Genomic DNA, 22,214 nt, shown 5'->3' with positions numbered 1-22,214 from the left:
TATTTATTTTTGTATTATTTTCTGAAATTCTTAGTTTTTTAATTATAGCTATAAAATTTTGAACAATAAAATTCTTCATTTTAGTGTTTTCCAAACCGTGCTCTGTGATATACAAAATGCTCCATGACTAAGGTAGATTGAGAGATGTTGTTTGCTTTATTTCTTACTCTGAGCACACAATATTAAAAGTCATATGATATTCTATATTAAAAATAACATGTCTAGCCCAACATTTCCAAAAGCTGTTTTAATCTTTTTCCCTGAAACAGCTGTTAAACCCCAGTTCTATAATATATACTTCGGAAATACTGTTTTAATCTATTCTCTAAACTAGTTTTACCTGGCTTGTAGGACTATGTGCCTTTGTTCTTTATTTAAAAAAAAAAAAAAGTTGGGAGAGTGTTTTTAAAATTCTATAGTCAGATATATGGCAACAAAAGAGACTGAGACATCCACAAGTTATTTCTACCATGTTTGTTTAACTCAGGAGATTGAATTTGATGTGTTATATACATGGTAAGAATCAAACTCATAATAGAAATTTGTCTTCTCTACCGATCAGATAGTTAGAAATATATGCCTTTACTTCAGAGAAAATTCAAAGTCAACTAAAATGTGTAGGTCTGTTTCTTTTCAATTTCCAAGGCCTTTTCCAGTGTGTATTTGCTACCTACCATTATTGCTACTATTCCATAAAAATTCACACCCATGTGTGTGTGTGTGTGTGTATGTGTGTTTAGATTTGTATATGTCTGCTCAAATAGAGCTTAATGATGACATTTTTATGGCTTCAGGATGTTGAGGCAGAGGGAATTATCTTTTCCTCATGGTCGCTTCATCCATGTGTCAGATGATCATTGCTTCATCCCCAGAATCCTATACTGCTTCTGAACAGGGAAAATAGGAAAGCAGAAAGGCAAAAGAGACAAGCTAGCCAAGTTTTTGCCTTTTTAAAGACTTTCCTTAGAAGCTTCACACAGTGACTTCTGCCTGTATCTCATTAACCAGGACTGTGTTCCATGATCTCCTGATCTGTAAGGGAGTTAAGGTTGGGGGAAATAGTTTCCTAGCTGGACCCACTGCCGTCCCTATGAGAACTGGGGTTCTGTGACTAAGGAAGAATACAATGTATATAGGATGGACAACTAACATTTTTATCACACAAGGCATGGGATGACAGAAGATTCTGAGTTAGAATGAAGAGCTAAAAATTCTTTACTACTTGTGCATTCAACAGTAGAATTTTTAAAATCAACTCCTTATTGTAGCATAAACCCTCTGGGTTCAAGCAATCCTCCTGCCTCAGCCTCCCAAGTAACTGGGACTATAAGTATGTGCCACCCTGCCTGGCTAATTTTTAAAAATTTTTGTAAACGTGAAATCTCACTACATTGTCCAGGCTGGTCTTGAACTCCTGGGCTCAAGTGATCCTCTGGATTTGGCTTCCCAAAATGTTGAGATTACAAGTGTGAACCACCGCACCTAGCCTTATTAATTTTTTTCCTGGACAAAACCAATCAGTTATTATTTTTTAAAAGCATGTATTGAATCCCTTAACACGTGCCAATTATATTCCACATAGCAAATAAGATCCATAAGGTTTCTGCTATCCTGAAACGTACTTTCTAAAATGGAAGGTAGACAAAAGCAAGTACCAGTTGAGTATCCCTTATCTAAAATGCTTGAGACCAAATGTGTTTGGAGTTTGGAATTTTTCAGATTTTCAAATATTTACATATACATAATGAGATATCTTGGGGATGGGATGTGCATCTAAAACACAAAATTTATTTGTTTTATGTCTACCTTATACACATAGCCTAAAGGTAATTTTATACATTATTTTGATTTTCTTTATAAAACAAAGTTTGTGTACATTGAATCATCAGAAAGCAAAGATGCCACTCTCTTAGCCACCCATATGGGCATTCTGTGGCAATAAAAAAGTTTCAGATTTTGGAGCATTTTGGATTTTTGTACGAAGGATGCTCGAACTGCAATGAAATAATTACACAAGATTATTTCGGATTGCAATAAATGCAGGAAACACACATGGTCATATGCTGAAGAGTGACAAGAGAAGATGAGGGTAAGACTGGCCACTTTTGTTCACTTAATAAAAACCCAGCACCTAATACCATGCCTGGTGCAGAGCAGGTGCTCAGTAAATATTTGTTTGTGTTGGATGAATGGATAGATGGATGGATGGATGATCAGTCACAGAAAGTGTCCTTGAGGAAGTGTTATTTGAAGTGACTCCCAAAGAATGAAAATGAGCTGACAATGCTAAGAAAATGGGAAAATGTATTCTAGGCAAGATGAATAACATCCAAACCTTTAGGCTATATTGGTGAAATCAAATTTCATTCTAAAACAAATGAGAAGCCATTGCAAGGTGTTACATTGATTATCTCATCTGGGCTTCACAAAAATTACTAGAAGTAGGTAGTCTTATTACTTACATTTTGCAAATGAGGAAACTTAACCTAGAAATTATAAAATAATTTATCCAGATTCACAGAGCTGGTAAGAATGAAATTGGGATTTGATTATAAGAAATTCAGCTCCAGAGTCCACCCTTAACCACTGTGCAATGTTGTAAACTATAGAAGTAAATTGTATAACAGGACTAGATTGTTTAAACAGCAAGTAAAAGCCTGGAAAGAAGACATCTGCCAATTTTATGGATTCAATTTTTAACAACACTATTAGTGACTCTTATGAATTGAATACGGAGCACAATTTCTCAGAACCTCCGCTGACCATCTTTCTCTTTCAAAGTAAAAATTGTCTTTGTACATTACATTATGAACTGGATTATTATAAAGGATCTAGTTTCTGGTTCTAATAAACGCTGAAATATGGAATTGCAAAAAAAAAAATTTAGTTAGAATAACAATAGCTTGATAGAGGAAACTCGTTGCAAATTCAAGCTGGGAAGCCAGATAGCTATGCTCTTGAAGTTGTGATTATACTTTGTGTAATTTATTGATTCTGAAAAGTTGGATTTGCTGTCTTCTGAGGATATTATCTTAGGCATATGGGGTATACCCTGCAACCAGAAACAGTACTGGAATAGTCATTCCTTCATGACAACTTCTACGAAAGTGTAAAGTGAGGTTAACAGGAAAATCACCCTATTACTCCTGTAAAGTGACGATAGCTTTCAGTTTTCAAATGTGACTTTCTGATCATGTTTGAATGTGTTTCTGTTCATATTTGTGGAGAAATTTAAGAATTAGAATTAAGAATCACAATTCTAATTGTGATTCTTAATTCTAATTCTTAAATGTCTTCATAAATAATATGCAACTAAAGAATTTTTCTACGGTAATTTCATTAGAAAAACTTTGGCTAGGACATGGTGACAATGTGCAGATATTTTGTTTGCCATCTCCCATTCTTCAGGGATGCAATCAATGGTGAAACATGTTTTACAGTAAAACATTTAATACTCCAAATTATGAATAAAACAAAGAGAATGTGTTTAATATATTTTTTAAATCATATACTTTCTTTAAGACCTTCTCACTCCTAAAATAAGCTAGAGTTTTCCATTTCAATATATAATCAAAAAACCAAGTATCCTATTAACTGTATATTATTGATTCAAATTGAAAAGGACATTGGTAACTTTTTTTCTTTTTAAAAGACAGGGGGGTCTCCCTCTATTGTCCAGGCTGGAGTGCAGTAGTGCAGTAAGCCTCGAACTCCTGGGCTCAAGCAATCCTCTTGCCTCAGCATCCAGAATAGCTAGGACTGCCAGGTGCACACCACCACACCTGGCTAATTTTTAAAATATGTTTTTGTAGAGACTGAGGTCTCACTATGTTGCCCAGGCTTGTCTCCAACTCCTGGCCTCCTCAACTGATCCTCTCACCTCAGTCTTTCAAAGTGCTGGGATTACAGGCATGAGCCACCGTACTTACCCCTCTATTTATTTATTTTTTTACTTTAATCAAGGGTATGGTACATTGTATTTGCTTGAAATAGAAAAAAGTATGAGCAAGTCTCTCAGTTCTTATACTAGCGGTAGGAAGAGAAACAGAGAAGTACCTGGTTAATTCTTTCTGCACCTGCAATTCTAACCACCTCAGTTAATAACAGTTTTAGGTCATACTTTACTCTTCTTTTTTTCTACTTCTTCCTTTTTCCTTGCCACATCATCTATTCCACTTTATTTTCTTTTATCCCTAAGTAGAGGTCTGCATAATATATCACTACGAGGAATACATTTGCAATAAAACGTTTTTCTACAAAAAAAAAAAAAAAAAGCATTGGTTTTATTGTAAACAAACTTCTGAAATTACTTTCAATGTATCAGATGGGTCATGGACCGATGAAGAATTGAGGAGGAAGGTCAAATTTAGGGGCAGAAATGTACTGTAAACTTGGTCAAAAGAATATCTTCAAGTCTTATAATAAATTACTTTCTTCAGCATTTAAGAACTTGAACACAAAATGCACATGTCTTGTTAAAATCTAATTGAAAGTGGAACTAAAGTAATTTTTAACACAAATCAGCTTTAGAGGACAAATAAGAAACCCAAGGGTCATGTAATGGGACTAGTATATATTGTAGTCCATCTGTGCTTTTCTCAACAACCTCCCAAAGTCAAGCTGATTGGGGAGTAAGAAGTAAGTAGCAGGGAAAATGTTTGGAATTTTGTTTTTTTGCTGAAGATTTTTTGGCACTTATGAAAATGCAATGAATGAAATAAGACTTTAAAATTTTGCAAAAGGCTTTTGGAAAAGGTAACTTTCACATTAAAATTGTATAAAAACCAATTCAGTATTTTTCTCATTCATAAGACTTAAAATGAATTCAATGTTTTAAGTCACACCAATTAGTGAGATATATTTTTTAAAATTACCTATTTATAAATTTTAAAGACCATTTCTAAAAAGATAGCTTAAGTGGAGAATTTTCCTCTGAGTTAGTTTTTTGATATACATAACAGCATACACACACACATACACACACATACATACACTTTTAATTTTCTTGGACTTATATATTTTGGGCCCATAAATATAAACCATTTGGATATCAAAGCAATCTTTATGTTTTTCAGCATGTAATTTTAACGCTGCAGTCTAAGAAATTGTATGTTGTTTAAATGCAATACATCACAATGTTTGATAAATAAAAATAAAAACCCTTAAATCTATCCAAATGCAAGAACTCATAAATATTGTCGAGTTAAAGCTTTTGCCACAGCTGAGGCTATGTCTGGATTTTATTATTTTCCCTAGGATTTCCAATTTTTTCTAAGAAAAGAGATCAATTTTATAGATTAGTCTCCTGAAGTTGTGCCAGTGGGTTTGTTGAGTTTTAGTAATTTTCTGTAGAAAATAGCCTTGAATTTGTCTTTTCATGAGTCATGGTATAAATGAAACCTAAATATATAGAGAAACAGAGATATTAGCATGATCCAGTCATAAAACAACAGGTGAAGAGCTAGAAATAATAAATGAGGCCTTTATTTTATTTTTTTATTTCCTACTCATTTACTCAAATTGACATAAATAATGCAAGAGGTAGTTTGACAAACTGTACAATACAGATTTATAGTCACATTCATTGGTGCTTAGGGGTTTGGGTTTCACCTGAAGTTACGTTCATATAGTAAATAAAGTCATAATGCCTTGTTTAAATATTTCATGAGAAAATTGCATTTTGTTTTGTCTACTCAGAACCTAAAATCTGTTTTATTGTGGTTATTTTAGAAAGATTTGCATGGAATTTTTGGAGTAAGTTTATTTGGTTTGATTTGCTTATTTTTTTTTAACAGGCCTAACTATCAATCGCTTTGGAAATGTGATTGTGTTTCCAACTAACAAATAATAATACACCTGAAAGTGCAAGTCCTTTCCATATTGAACAGACTCTCTCAGAGCTTTTCCCTAGCTGCTCTTTTCAAACGTTTGCTATTTGGGCCTGTCTGGCCCAAAAAAAATAAAATAAAGGCCTTTTGTAGCCTTTTGCTACTCTTTACACTTGAGGAAGATTAAGCTATCCCAGGCCTCTCATACCCAAGGGGACCCATTAATATTAAAATTTAGATTTTTCAACTGTTATGCAGAAAACCATGAATTCAGTAGATTCCATGGTCATTCACATGCGTTACATGTTACTCTGAGTAATGTTGCATGAAGTCTTAATTACAGATTGATCAAATTCTGTAAATTGTGTTTTGGCATGGCCGAGGAATAGGTTTTTCCTATTGTTTAATAGAAAGTAATAATGTATGTCATGTGAATTTTACTTTTCTCAATGAATTAGATTGCAACAATGCCTAAGTTTGATTATATAATTATTAATAGTGATAACAATAATAGCTCACATTTAATAAGCCCTTACTATGTACCAGGTACTGTACTAAGGCTTTTTAAATCTAATGATTCATTTAATGCTTACAAAACCATACAAACTAGATGCTATTATTAGCTAAGTTATGGAGACTTGAAATTGAGGCACAAAGACATTAAATAACTTGTCAAGATCAAGTATCTAGTAAGACTGAATATAAAGTCAGAAGTGGGATTTGAACCAGTCGACTTCAGAGCTAACATGCATAACATGTAGCCTACACTTTTTAATTATTCATAAGGTACTTCAAGACTCCTGTGGTGCCTTTGGGTTGGCAATTTCAGTATTTTTTATGCTGAGCGTAAGATATATAAATATAAAATATTATACATAATATATATTTAAATATATATTTTAATGTGCATCTACATATTTCCCTAATAAATATTGAAAGAATGCACACATGAATGAGTGGGTGGGTGAATACGTAAATGAAAAATTTGTACTGAGATTTGCTAATAGAGAATTTGGTATAACTAAACATCTAATATATAATTTATATTTTGAGGTAATTATTTAGCCAGCATTTAAAAATATGATTAATTTATAGTACTTACGAAGATTTTCAGAGACATTACATTTTTCTCTTATTTCACTGTTTTAAACGAGATGGAGATTAGAGGGTGGAAAATGGATTTTGGAGAAATAAACCCATCATATTAACTATAACCATGAGTTCCTTGAAGACAAATCAAATCTGAAGTCTTTTCTTTTCCTTACGAATATACTTCAGTACCAAGGACCTGATACTTACTTTGGACTCAGTAATTATTTATTGTTGTAAGTAGCACAGCAGCAATAAAAAAGTTTATGATTTGCAACCAACCAACCTATATTTTAATCCGTATTTAACCACTGGCTGGGTTATGTTACAATTCTCCTCTCTTAATTCATTTCCATATCCATAAAATATGGAGTATATGCCTCTATGGTTTCTTGGTGATGAAATTATGTATTAAAAATTATAAAACTGTAAGAAATATTTCTTAAAATGTGTTTGTGTTCCATGGAAACCTGTAAATCTCTCTTGAAACAAAAAAGGTTCTATAATCACATACTTCTAGAAATATTTCAGCTGAGTTCCTTTAAAACTTCCTCAAGCTGTAACATGCTAACAGGTACCTGGACTATCCAAGGAGGGATGATATTTTGCAGAATTTCACAAGCTTATTTTGCTTTATTACCATTTTTCATAAAATACCTCATAGGAAAACTTAAGCATGAGACTGATATGATTCCATTATTATCAATAGTCCCCAAAATGCAAATTAGCAATAAAAGTTGTAAAAATTTCAAGTAATCAAGATAAACCAGATGTATTAAATGAAAATAATGGAAACTTTGTAAGATTCGTGGCAGCATATAGGTTTAGAGTAATTATTATCATTGTGATAACAAGGACAGAAATAGAATTATGGAAACATTCTAAAGCAGTATATGGGAACATTGTTATCAGAAATAGATACAGTAATTGTAATAGAGAGGTTAGAATTTCACACTCCAGAATATCTGAATTTGTCTCTATCTGAAGCCTTCTCATTCCCAGTGCTTACCAAATTTACACTGGCTGCTGTATTGAAATGCTACGAGTCAGAATCAGGGATTTAGTATCAACCAAGTGGATGGAATTTAGCTAGTTATCACCAACTGTGAAAGGAAAAAAGTATCTGTTAATTTCAGTCACAATGCTATGTATCAGGCTCTGGGTGCTTTTTTAAAGGAGGGTCAATTTTAAGAATTCTAAGGAATCTCTTTGTTCCTGCTAATTTGTCTGAAGGTTTAAGAGGAATACAGGAGAAAGCTAAATTGTCTGGAGAACAGTAAGAGATTTAGATCCTGAGAAAGATCCTGGAGGAAAGGCTGGGACCAGTATGCTGAAAAAGACACAATCCTCTTGCCCTATCCCAAGAGTAAAGGGCAAGAGGTAGTGTCTGCCAAAAACAAAACAAACAAACAAACAAACAAACAAAACTAAAAAAAAAAAAAGATGAAAAGGAAAAGTTTTGTGGAGAGATATCGAATGGGTATTTATATGGCTTTTTGCTGTTTTTTGTATAATGTAATGATGTCCTTTCGTCTCCCCATGAAATCTTCAATGAAATCAACATCACTTGATAATACATTGTAGAGTGGGATTGATTTGAGGAGCGGGGAGACGTGGCGATGTGATGAAGTAGCTGTAATCGAAGTGTTCTGCTTATGAGAGTATGGCTGCTAGTCACATCTGTTTTACCCACATGAGGCTGATGTGGTCTTCTAGTTTGTAAATTAAGTTATGCAGGTGGTTCCTGCCAGCAGAGGTTTAAAAAAAATTATGCAAGTGGGTAAATCTTTTTCAGTACCACCTGTTTTAGGTCTTTCTAGATCCCAAATCCCAATATTGACACCTGAAGGGCTGAGAAACAGTATATGGAAATCCCAGGAATTCTGTTAGCTTCTTTGGCCTAAGCTCCAGACCAAATGCAGATTTCCACTCTTCCTTTTCTGATACGTGCAAGGTAATTTTGACATTCTTACTCCATTGATAAGAAGAGACCCAGGAAAGGAACACCAAAAAATAAGAACAATTTCCCAAAATGATTAGACAATGGCTGAGACTGGTCTAAACTATCAGAGATCTTGCCAGTCCAGAGCACTGACTTCTGCCAGAGCCTACAGGCAGGGGAAACACAGTTCAGGCTCATCTTCTCCCATGCAATGCTGCAGAGAGCAAATATAGGTAGCATAGAAATTAAAGAAAAGAGTATGCCAAGGAAAGAATCCAATCAAACGTGTCATGGTTAAAGAAGAGCTTTTAGTTTCTTATCAAATTGAAAACTGTGCACATCAGAGTAAAGGTGGTTCTAAAAGGCAACGGCTGCTCTCATGCATTTGATGACTCTTGAAAAACAGAACCCATATGTAAAGGGACAATAATACTGTGTTATGTAGTATGACTAATATAAGGATGCGTTTGTGGCATGTGGTGCATATGCTATAAATTCTTGTTGTATTGGATGGAATTAAGTAAGAGTTTGGGGACAGAAGAATCCCTGGTGTATTAGTATTTCCCTAGAGAATTTTTTCTTGTAATTTTGAATTAATGAAGCTAATGATTAACTTATAGACCAAGTTTGTACTAAAGGAAGATAGTAAATACCAAATATATGGCTATGATCACAAAGAACCAAACCCTTTTTAGATTTCAGCATAGAGATACTTTGCTGCTCCTAAGGTACCATTCCTGCTCCCGCCTCAGAGACTTTTCATCTTCTATTTCCTCTATCTGGCATGCATTTCCCCCATGTGTCTGGCTCTTCATACAACTATCTGATAAAATGTCACTTTTTTCAGAAAGGACTTTTTTGATCTACTGTACTTATATAAACTTACCTCTGCTTCCAGCCCCTACCATCCATTACCCCCACTCCTTCTCCCTTCGTTTATTTTATTCTAAGCTTCTTTATAGCTTTATCATCACCTAGTATGTTATGTTTATGTGTTTATCTTCTTCCTTCACTAAAATGTAATAGCTAGGAGTCAGAGATAAGTCTTGTTTTGTTCAATGACATACAGTTTGTGCCTAGAACAGTGCTTTGCAGATAATAGGCATACAATACATATTTACCTGATGAGTAAATGATGAAATAAAAAGTGGACTGTGTGGTAACCTTTACATCCTTGTATGTATATTAGTTTTATATGTCTTCAGAAATATGTTTTAGCCATCTTCAGCTGCTGTAAAAGAATAGTTTTCTTGAGAGTAGTGCCAAGTTAGCTATGGTGACTATTACTTTCCATCGTTACCCTCTTTTTTTTCGTATCTAAAACTTCTCACCTCTTTAAGGTACACTCAAAGAATAATTTTTTTATTTCCCATCAAGTTACAGTCCTTCCTCAGCTTTCATCTCTTTAGTAATAGTTGTGGTGAATTTTTTCTCCCAAGAAGCCCCTAAAAAGGCGTTATTTTTTATGTAAACAAACAACAGGAGAAAACATATAAACATTAAAGCAAACATTAAAACATATAAAACATATAAACATATAAACATTAAACATTTTACCTACAGAAATATATTTTCAGCAACCTTTATTTCTCATGCTATTGTTAAAATATCTCTGCTTGGATAGAAATTTTGTTTCCATACTGACTTATTTGCTTCTCCTGTGAACTTTTTAAATTCTGTGTTTGGCAGCAGTTTTGTTTTCCTTGGAGCTAAGTACTGTGTAACATACTGTTAGTTGAAGGCTGTGATGTAGAAATTTATTATTAAAAGTAAAAGAGAGAGAGAATTTATTCCATAAGGATCAAAATGACTTAGTGTCAAAGCAGTTAGGATTTTCAAAATGCTTTCTATAACAGATTGTGTTTCTTTTCAAGGAAGTTTACTTAGTTTGCCAGGAATCAGTTTAAGGGTCTTCACTGTGCCTATCTTGGTTAATGAGAACTGAGAAGAGAAGAAAGATACTCTTTTTAAAAAAAGTGTTTTAGAGAATTTCTTCATCAGATGGAAAGATTTTGTTTGCCATTTGCAGGCATAACCTTGGTGACCTATATATCCCCAGACCTTCTGGTAAGATGCTTATTAAAATGTCATTACCCAGAGGAGTAATCATAAAATAGCCAGAGGGTATTTTTTATAGATGGTGAGAGACAAACATTTTTTTCTCCCTGAATTAAGTAGTCATGTACTCTTATCAACTAGAATATATTTAAACTTACTTTTGTTTTTCCAGTCTCAGTCTCTCCCTCTCTGTTTTATATTTCCAGCAACTTTATATAACTAATCTTAAAATCATAAGCATTCCTTCTCCAAAAAGAGTATCATATCATCTTAATAAAGTTTCTCTTTCCCCAGAATTGCTTAAGTAACATGCTGCTATTCATTTCTCTGGAAATTTTAGTCAAAATTGATTATTTTGCAAAAAGGAAAATTCCACAGTTTCTTTCTTTTCCTCATTGTCTGTGAGCCATTAATGTCTTTTATCTGCTACTAGGATAATGTCAAATGATTACTTTGGTCATCTGCAATTTAACACCAATCTTATCCGTTTGATTGAAAGGATGGTTTGACTTTCTCTTTGAAACAATATCAGCATCATTTTGCACTTAATTCTGAAATTCATTGACCTCAATGTGCAAACTGTCTTCTTTACTATTTATTGTAAATAACCATTTTTTTATTTGTTTTAATCACACATCAAGAAAGTGGGGATAGGGAGATGTGTTTGTGAAACATTTATCCCTATGGTTCTGCTTTAACAGGAATACTTACCAGTAGCTAAATGCCTCATTTTATTTTAAATAATCTGTAATACTAAGTCAGTTTATCACACTGTGGGTAGTTTTTTTAAAAGGATTCCGACAATATGCTTCTTATTGTAGTCATTCAGCCATTTATCTGAGAACAATGTTTTTATGACAGTAAAATATTTTTTTGTACAAGTAGGATAAAAATTCATATGCTGTCATGTGCTAATATGGTCTATCCTTACATCTCCCACTCTCCACCCCATGCACCATCTAGTGGCCAGAATGCTGTAATCATGGGAAGGAATAAAGCACTGACACTATGCAGTCCTTACCCCCACCATTGCCTCTTTCTTTGCATTAAAAAAGAAGGAAGGAAGGAAGGGAGGGAGGGAGGGAGGGAGGGAGGAAATACAGTGAAATAATAATTGCTAAATTTTGGCTCAGATTATTTTAATTAGAAATAGAAGTTTAATGATAAATACTTTGTATTCTTCAAATCCAAAAGGAAAAATATCCTGTTCATTTCCTTTGGTGCTCTTATTGACTGTAGAACATTACAGTATCTCATTTGTCATATACAGAGTTCATTCTTTTTGAATATATTTCACATAGGATGTGGATTTCTATAACATTTCCTATTACTTTGAAAAAAGTAGCCATAGTGTACATTTAAAAATAACTACCACATTCTTGGTCGCTCATAACCTTTTCAAATATAATATAAAGGATGAATATTTAATATAGTAAATTTAAGAATAAAAGAATTTCTTTGCCCTACATAGCCTTCTCGAGTTTTTATTATATATATGTAGGAAATAATCTCCTGATAATAACACACTTGGCCAAATTTTACTGTTTTATGCTTTTAAAAAGAAAAAGTCAAATTTTAGTGGGAATTTTTTTGAAATGCTCATACAAGCCCTGATTTGCAAATTACCGAAATTGATCTTATCTTCTGTACTAAAGGATGACCTAAATTAGTCTACACTTTGAGTGTTTTTGTTCTTTGACTAAAATCATCATCATTGAGATAACTAATGGCAGAAGGCCGTGATTAAAGGCTTTTCTTATTTTAATTCTGGTCCTACAAAAATGTTTCCTTTTCAACTTACTGTCATCATCAAACACTCTCTCTTAAATCAATATATTATGGATTACAACTTGTGTTTCTAAGATTTATTTGCCTTTTTTAGCTGTGATAGGAGAATTTACCACCTTATTTTGATCCTGTTAGTTTACACTCATTAGTAAGGGGGATAACAGGTTTAATAGTCGGCATTTTATAAATCTTCCAGAAGATGTGGATAAATCATTTCACTAGAGGCCTATTGCTCAATTTATTGCCACTTTAAAGTTGCCAAAAATAATCATCTCGTCCTCCTATTTTAATGTAAGGTATCGTCAATGTTTGAAATGTGTCAGGAATTGTTTTTGATAGTTCTCGTGAACAATTAATTGACTGATTTTAATTTATGTTTCTAAATCATACTATTTATTTCATTAGTTAATTATTGTTTGTGAACCATATTATAGTCAACTTTAAATTAGTATCAATAAGTATTTTTGAGATGATGTAGTACCAATAAATCCATAAATTAAAAAATTAAAGCGTTAAATAAATATCTACTATGTAAGCATTCAATTTTATATAATGGTTATCTAGGTCAGTGTACCCAAAATTGTGTGCTAGCCAAACTACAATTAAATCATCATGGTAATTCCAAGGCTTAAAATGATTGACTATGTCTGTTAAAAATGAGTAGCTTAAAATTCATTAAATTACTTTGTTATGTTTTTTACTTATTATACCATGAACAGTTCACATGTTCTTTTTTATAAAGGCCTTGGAAGCCAGATTTTAATTGCTATATGGTATCATTTTGTATACTGTAATCTATTGAGTAATTTCCCTTTTGTTGGATATACAATTAGTAGCACATTATAGTTACTGAATTTTTGCATCTTAGTTTACTGGTTCAAAGGGTATGAATTTTTAAGAATATATGTATTATATATTTTTTATATATGTATAAATATATCTACACAATGTATATATGTGTATTTGTTATATAGTGGCAGTATATATGCTTAGTTTACTCCCTCTTTTCTGAATATTCAACATTATTAATTTGTAAATATAATAGGCAATAGTAGTATCTTGTCATAGTTTATACTGAATTTCTTTTACTTCCAATAAAGTTAAATTTCTTTCCATAGATCTATTTATTTTGTAAGTTGTTCTTAGTCTTCCCTCAATTTTTTACTAGGGTTGGGATTCTATCAAATTTGTAAGAACCCTTACTGTCCTGAAGATATTATTCTTTACCTACGGTTTACTACAGATACTTTACCAATGTGACATTTATGCAAATACTCTGAAGTTTTATATAGCCAGATCAATTGTCCTCTTGTGTAATAAAAAAAAAATCTTTAAAAAAAGATTTAGATTTCTTTAAATTTTTTTATTTCCCAAGATAGGTTGAATATTTACCTGGATTTTATTCTATTTTATATTTACAGGTTTGTCTTTTTAAAAATTTGTCTTTTAAATTTATAATTAACATTAACATTTAATATAAGGTTAGGCTCTAATTATTTTTTTCCCCTCAAAGTCCATTTTCTTTTCTTTTCTTTTCTTTTCTTTTCTTTCTTTTTTTTTTTTTTTGTGAGACAGGATCTCACTCTGTCGCCCAGGCTGGAGTGCAGCAGTGCGATCTCAGCTCACTGCAATCTTGGCCTTTGAGGTTCAAGCAATTCTCCTGCCTCAACCTCCCCCAGAAGGTGGGATTATAGGCATGCCGCACCACGCCCACCTAATTTTTGTATTTTTAGTAGAGAAGGGGTTTCACCATGTTGGCCAGGCTGGTCATGAACTCCGAACTCCTTTTTTTCATTAGTTGAATAATTCATCGAATACAAAATATTTTTGATATTTTCTTTTTTATATTTTGTTGGTACATATACGTATATTTATTCCAAATTATTTCATTCATTTGCATGTTAATGCTAAACAATTATCCCAAAATTTGGTTAAATTTTATAATATATTTTAACAACCAGAAAGGTATTTTCATCACTTGTAACATTTTCTAATGGACTCTTTTTTTTTTTTTTGAGATGGAGTCTCACTTTGTCTCCCAGGCTGGAGTGCAGTGGCACAATCTTGGCTCATTGCAACCTCTGCCTCCCAGGTTCAAGCAGTTCCCCCACCTCAACCTCCCAAGTAGCTGGGGCTACAGGTGCACATCACCACGCCTGGCTAATTTTTGTACTTTTAGTAGAGACAGCGTCTGGTCTCGAACTCCTCACCACAGGTAATCTGCCCGCCTTGGCTTCCCAAAGTGCTAGGATTACAGGCATGAGCCACTGTGCCCAGACCTCTAATGAGTTCTTTTTTATTGTAGATACTTGAGGTGTACAACATGATGTTTTGATGTATATTTACAATGTAAAATAATTACTGAGGTCAAGTGAATTAACATCTCCCATAGTTTTAACTTTCTTTGTGTCTGGTGAAATCACCTAAAATCTACCCTCTTAGCAAACTTCAGCACACCGTATAACATCATGAGCTATAGTTCTCATGTTCTCCATTGTATCGCTACACTTATTCATCTGACATAACTGATTATATATGTGTATACTCTCCGATGAAATTTATGTTTTTTAAAAATTAAAAATACTATTAACTTTTGATTGAAATCTAGTTAAACCTGAAATCTAGTTTAATTTGTTTGAGTAGAACTGAGTACTCAATAGTTTATAGAATTAAGTCTTCTTTACCAGTAGCACTGTATGTCCATCAGTAAATTTTTGCCATTTTCTGTATATGTTTATCAAACATTTCTTTAATGTTCAAAGGCATATTATTTTTGTTGCTATTGTGAACAGTTGTTTGTTGTTAAGTCTACTTAGGAGTCATTGCTGTTATACAGAAAAGCTAATAATGTACATAAATTCATTTATAGTCCATGTTGTTGTGCTAGCTTATTAGTTGTAGATACTTCTTCAGTTGGTACTGATGAGTAATGAGATTACTGACAGATGAATGGAGTTTCATTTCTCTCAGTCGATATCTTGTATTTCCTTAATATTCTTAACATTAAATGTTATTTTCAATAAGTAAATATTATTCTTTGTAAGCAAGGTAGCTCAGGGCTATTACCACCATAGGAACGTGATAATATTTTAGAGGTTATTATTGAAAATCTACATTTTGTGACTATGTGGGCATATTTCACATTAAATATTTAATAATTTTACTCTTTAGAACTTTCAAGATTTTTACAGTTTTGAAGGAGGATTAAAAATTATTGAACTAATTTGGCCTTCTGGTTCTTATAATTTGTGGTACCAGGTTTAACGATAGTAGTAATTTACCCAGAATATTTTCTTGAGAAGCCAAAGGCTTAATAACATGCAAATAAAGCTATACATGGTTTAACATCTATCTAGGATGTTCCTGACAGAGCTATACAGTAGCTTATTTTATCACACAGTGATATTAAAATACTCTCAAAATGATTAGAAGTTGAAATATTAGCTGTCAAACCAGGAGTTTGCTACTAATTTAGGCATGTTAATTTATTCATGATAACTATTTAATATATTACTAATAAAGATTGGAACAACCTGATTATTCTTTAAAATAAAGATGAAAAGTGTTTGTCAGGTAAAATAATCATTTAACTTATTGCAATTATCATCTTTACAGCTCATGGGACATTCAGAATGGGACCACAAACGAGGGTCAAGAGGATCTCAGGTAAGTTTCTTTTCCTTTTCTTTTTCATGTTTTGTTCCTTAACATTTTCAGCCATGCGTTTCCTAAAACTCAAGATATAATAAAAAGTAGAGAGAGTAAGAGGTGAAATAACCATGCCATTTGTTTTTATTGAAGTTAACTATAATTAAAGTCTGGATTTCAAATCCCAAAGGCAGATGCCAGGATATTCCTCCTAAGAGCTTTCTGGTATCCCAGATTGGTGTGTAGATTTTATATTCATCTTGTCTCTGCAGAATACATTTTGATCAGCAACCCACTCTCTTTATTCATTTCCTTTGACAATTTTTCTGTGTATTTTATTTTTTTCTTCAGCTTCCTGTTTTTGGTTAAATATTTTGAAATATAATCAGACTAAACTCTGAACTAATTACAAGATTTTGTCTCTAAATTAACTCTCTTCATCTGAGGGAAACAGAAAGATGAAAGGACCTATTATTTTTGAAAAGAAACAAATTCTAAATCTTTCTATATTACTAGACTGTTTTCATTGTCTTACTTTATGTCTTAGGCAAGGAGAAAAGCTTCCATGACGCATTTATGCTTTTTAATGACCTAATTAGACAATGTGGATTTGTTTTGCTTCCATAATTACTTTCCCTGACAGAATAAAGACTGAGCTTTACACTAAGAATATTATTTCTCCTCCTAGAGCACTTTGTGAAGAAATATAAAAATAATTTCTCTCATGGCAGCCTATGGTTACCTGACTGTAAACATGCAAAATAAAATTAAGTAGGTGGAAATTTTGCTTCTGTTGCACACATTTTGTATTTGCTACTAAAAAATATATAATTTACAAAAGACAGTTGAATGTGCAATACTTTAAATGAAAGTTCATTGGAAAGTGGGGACTTCTCCCAAGTGTTTTCCAAAGCCGATGTGTTCTTGTGTTGTCATTAAATTTGTATGAATAACTATTTAATTTAGGTCACTAGGAAAATAAAACCAAGTCAATCAATTGTTTTAGTTCACATTTTAATGACTGATTTTATTTCTGTCCATCATCAATTTGATTAGTACATAATATAAACCAATTAAATCAGGATCATCTAAAAGAATTTATGCCTTACTTCCTTTCCCTCACTCTTACCTCCCCTTCAGTTTCTCTGAAAACTCTCCCTCTGTATACATCTATAAAATTTTAAGTCAGAATTTGCTGCAAGGTCAGTAATGAGGGATTAAATTAACATAGAGTAAATTCTTTGTGATTCTAAACCAGTAAAAAGTAAAGATAACTGCAAGTAAGAAGGTCCATGGTTTCTGATGGTTGCCACCAAAACATTTTGATATTCAAAACATGCCAAGCAAGTTGTTGAGGACATGTCTCTTCAAAGCAATGTAGTGTTATATATAGAAAATTATTGTTTAAGATATACATTATTTACTCTCTGTTTTGCTTTGGTATAATTTATCTTCAGGTTTACATTGGTCACTATGTCAATATAAATTGTCAAAAAACAACCTCACAATTGTACAGTATTGTTTTGCTAACTTTCAGCATAAAAGAACAAAATTTTAAAATTCCAAATATTGCATATAGCTGGAATATGTGAGAATTCCACATATAAACATAAACTATTTTCATAAATGAAGTTTGATTATATTTAAAACCCTGAGGTGGTTCTAAAAAGCAAAAGCATTAAAACAGGCTTGCATGAATTACCATTATAAACATCAAGTCTTTTTTGGATCTCTTAACCAGCAAAATAGCTATTCTAAATATAGTATACCTTTGTCCCATTTTGATTCCTCAACTCAGATGCAAACTGTCAAACTAAAAAATAAACACAACACACCAAAAGATAAAAAGAATAAGAACCATAGCAAAAAACGTTAAAAAGAAAGAGAATTTCCAAAGAATTTGGAAATTGCCAGTAGATAAATTAAGTCTTGAGTAATAACCTCTTACCTGATTTCAATTCCCTAGTGACAAAATAATAATAACAATTATTATTATTATTATTCATGTTTTGAATAATTGATCTCTTCTTTAATTGTATTATCTCCTTGGTCAATATGTCTAAAGCCTTCCAGCTTTTCAAGGGGAACTTTCAGACAAATTGCACTTGAACACAGACCTCTTAATAGTTTACTCCAAAGCCTTGCTCAAGTTCCATCTTAGTTAATTTAGAACTGGTTTCTAAGCACTTGCTGTGTTTACAGCACTGTGGTGGGTCTAACTGAAGAAAACTTGAAAGGCAAGGTTACTGCTTTCCAAGAGCTCACAAATTATGGTTGGAAATAGAGCAATATTTGTATATATAATTCACATATAAGGCAATCTGGTAGATGCAACATTACATACAGTATGTGGCACATGATGACATATCTGTGAATGACAGTATGTATGATGGTGGTCAGATAAAATTATAATACCATGTTTTTACTATGCCTTTTCTATGTTTAGATCAAATACCATTTGGTACAATTGCCTACACTTTTCAGCACAGTAACATGCTGCACAGATTTGTAATCCAGGAGCAATAGGCTATAGCATATAGCCTAGGTGTGTAATAGGCTATACCATCTGGTTTGTGTAAGTATACTCTATGATGTTCCCACAACAAAATCCCCATCATTAAATGACATATATACAAAGTGTGATAAGACTATATATATACATTGGGAGGCCGAGGCAGGCAGATCACCAGAAGTCAGAAGTTCGGGACCAGCCTTTCCAACATGGTGAAACCCCGTCTCTACTAAAAATAATAAAAAATAATAATAATAATTAGCCAGGCATGATGGTGGGTGTCTGTAATCCCAGATACTCGGGAGGTTGAGGCAGGAGAATCTCTTGAATCCCGGAGGTGGAGGTTGCAGTGAGCCAAGATTGTGCCATTGCATCCAGCCTGGGCAACAGAATGAGACTCCATATCAAAAAAAATAGAATAAAAAAAGACTGTATATATACAAAGTGAGATAGGATGTAGGTGGAGGAGTATTTCTTACTCCCTAGTAGACTAGGAAATACCTCTGAGAAGTGATGGTATCTGAGGTGTGGCTTTAAGGATGGGTAAACTTTCAAAAGTACAGAGGAAAAGGTGGATGAAAAAGCTTTAGTAAAAGTCTGAACTGAGAAGAGTGTGGGACACATTTGAATATATGTGAATTTTTTATAATTTCTGTATAAATACTTGTGGATGGCAACTCTTACAGCAATTACTGTGAAGGAATAATCTGGATAATGCTATACTTTATTGACTAGATAGGCAGAGGAAGATAAGAGGGTCAATAGTTTGAAACTGAGTACTGTAAGAATTAGGACCATTAACACAGAACAGTTTAGATGGAAGATGATGAGTTCAGGGTTAGCAATATTAAGTGACAAGTGAAGATGACAATTCCAAAAGGAAGTTACAGGCACATACTCGAGGCTGATTAGAACAAAAGGTGTCAGTTTGAGAATGCTAATCATACAGGAGATAATTGAACTCCACCAGTAGATGGACTCCCAGAAGAATATTAAAAGAAAAAAAACAGAAAAAAAGCCTGATTCTAGTAAAGACTAGAAACAAGCTGAGGAGGGAGTTAATATGAGTATGCATGGTCTTACTAGAGACCAGGGGGAGGAGAGATGATTCAGAACCAAAAGTAGTTACACCAAGGAGAGGAATAAGATCACAGACCAAGGTTCAAGAAAATTAAAATGTAGCAGATGTCTTTGGGTTTAGTGATTAGGAGGACATTAGTGAACTTTCAAAAAACAGTTTTCAGAAATAAGTGGTGGAAAGAAAAATACAGAAGAGAATAGTGTAAGATACCAGAAGAGTCTCTTGGAAGAGCTTTGTTTTAAAAGAAAGTTGGGATTGCAGCAAGAGGTGGCAACAAGAGTGATTTATTTATTTAGTTAGTTAGTTATTTGTAATGCTAAGGTGAGGTGTGTGTCTTAATTACTGGCAGATGAAAAGAATTAGTGTGGAAAAGAAAACACTGAAAATTCTCAATAGTGAGCTGATTTAGGACTAATTATTGGTGAAGGTTCAGGGAAGGGAATGTGCTTGCTTCCAGAGTGGTCCTTTTGGCACTTCCTTATGTATTTTCTCACAGGAAACCCACCCCACCCCACCCCATATCAGCCATTTACACTACATCACAGAAACTAGCGCTGTTTGCAAATGAAATACTGGATAAATTCACCAACAAGTACAGATGGGGAAGCTTTGAAAAGAAAGTAGAGGCCGGGGCAGTGGCTCATGCTTGTAATCCCAGCACTTTGGGAGGCCAAAGCAGGTGGCACCTGAGGTCAGGAGTTTGAGACCAGCCTGACCAACATGGTGAAACCCCACCTCTGCTAAAGATACAAAAATTAGCCAGGCGTGATGGCATGTGACTGTAGTCTCAGCTACTCAGGAGACTGAGACAGGAGAATAGCTTGAACCTGGGAGGCAGAGAGGCAGAGGTTGCAGTGAGCCAAGATTGCACCACTGCACTCCAGCCTGCAAGAAAGAGCCAGACTCTGTCTCAAAAAAAAAGTAGAAATATTTCTAGCAGAATGAAAGAGAGAGAGAAAAAAAAATGACAGATACTGTAACATTAAAAAGATATTAGGAACATATTGACTTCAATTTTCTTGGTAGGATTGAGGATATCATAGTGAAAAATCTTGAATGCTAGAAAAATATTGTTTTAGATATATAAAAAAGGGAACTTGCTTGATTCCTGCCCAGTAAAAAGCAGAGAGCTGTGTGAGACATGATTGTGCTAGCCTGCAAGATGAATTTTAACATATTTTACTTTGATTTGCAAAACATGGATCAGGTACTTTTTTTTAGCCTTTGAGGAATCAGAAATAGACAAAACGTTGGTGTCTAGCAGCATCTAATTTCTTTCTTTCTTTCTTTCTTTTTTAAGTCAGCCTTAATCATTGCTAGGATAGAGTTAAGCTTCCCCTGGCTTCTCCCTGGATAGTTAATAAATAAGGGATTTTCTTAAATTTCCCTTTGTGCTTCAAAATTGTATCATATATGCATTATCACAGAATTTAAGATGCACCGTTCATATCGAATACTTGTCCTATAGAAAAATACCTTTCTTCTAGTAAATTCCAACCCTTAATTGCATATGACTTTTTAGACGCAGCAAGAATGTCATTCAGGCTTATTTATATTACTTTATCCTCAGTAATTTTCTTTCATAATTTGTCAGCTCACTCATGGCTTTCTGGCTGATTTTTCTTCTTTCTTTTTTTTTAAAGTATATAACTGTCAAATAGTAGATCATCCAAATGTAGGAAAGATGCTAAATGATAAATAAACTTCCAGCAGCATGCAGAACTCCTTTGTCTGGCAGTGTTCCCAGTAATACCAAATGAAGTTGGGATGAAATTCTCAGAAGGCAATTACTTCTTGTTTTTTCTTCATTTTTATTTTTTATTCTTGAAGGAAAGTTTTCCAGTGGGAAATAAAAGAGACAAAAAAAAATATGCTTTTTTTTTTTTTTTGGAGACGGAGTCTGGCCCCGTGCCCAGGCTGGAGTGCAGTGGGGCGATTTCGGCTCACCGCAACCTCCGCCTCCCTGGTTCAAGCGATTCTCCTACCTCCGCCTCCTAAGGAGCTGGGACTACAGGCGCCCGCCACCACGCCCAGCTAATTTTTGTATTTTTAGTAGAGACGGGGTTTCACCATTTTGGCCAGCATGGTTTCAATCTGTTGACCTCGTGATCCACCCGCCTCGGCCTTCTTAAGTGTTGGGATTACAGGCGTGAGCCACTGCGCCCGGCCGCCTTTTTTTTTTGAGGCAGAGTCTCACTCTGTCACCCAGGCTGGAGTGCAGTGGCATGATCTTGGCTCACTGCAACCTCTACCTCCCAAGTTCAAGCG

At 33.6% G+C, this 22,214-nt stretch overlaps 1 protein-coding gene across 1 annotated transcript in view; it reads left to right on the top strand.

Annotated features, from left to right (window-relative positions):
- The window catches only part of PDE3A (phosphodiesterase 3A), a 326,043-nt gene that overhangs the window by 187,178 nt on the left and 116,651 nt on the right, over positions 1-22,214 (top strand). Inside the window, 1 exon segment of the mRNA XM_017888601.1 lies at positions 16,321-16,371. Coding sequence (XP_017744090.1) covers positions 16,321-16,371 — 51 coding nt within the window.

The sequence above is a fragment of the Rhinopithecus bieti genome, unplaced genomic scaffold, assembly GCF_001698545.2.
Source record: "Rhinopithecus bieti isolate Rb0 unplaced genomic scaffold, ASM169854v2 scaffold_15769, whole genome shotgun sequence".
Taxonomy (NCBI): domain Eukaryota; kingdom Metazoa; phylum Chordata; class Mammalia; order Primates; family Cercopithecidae; genus Rhinopithecus; species Rhinopithecus bieti.
This window is presented reverse-complemented; position numbering and strand designations above follow the sequence as displayed.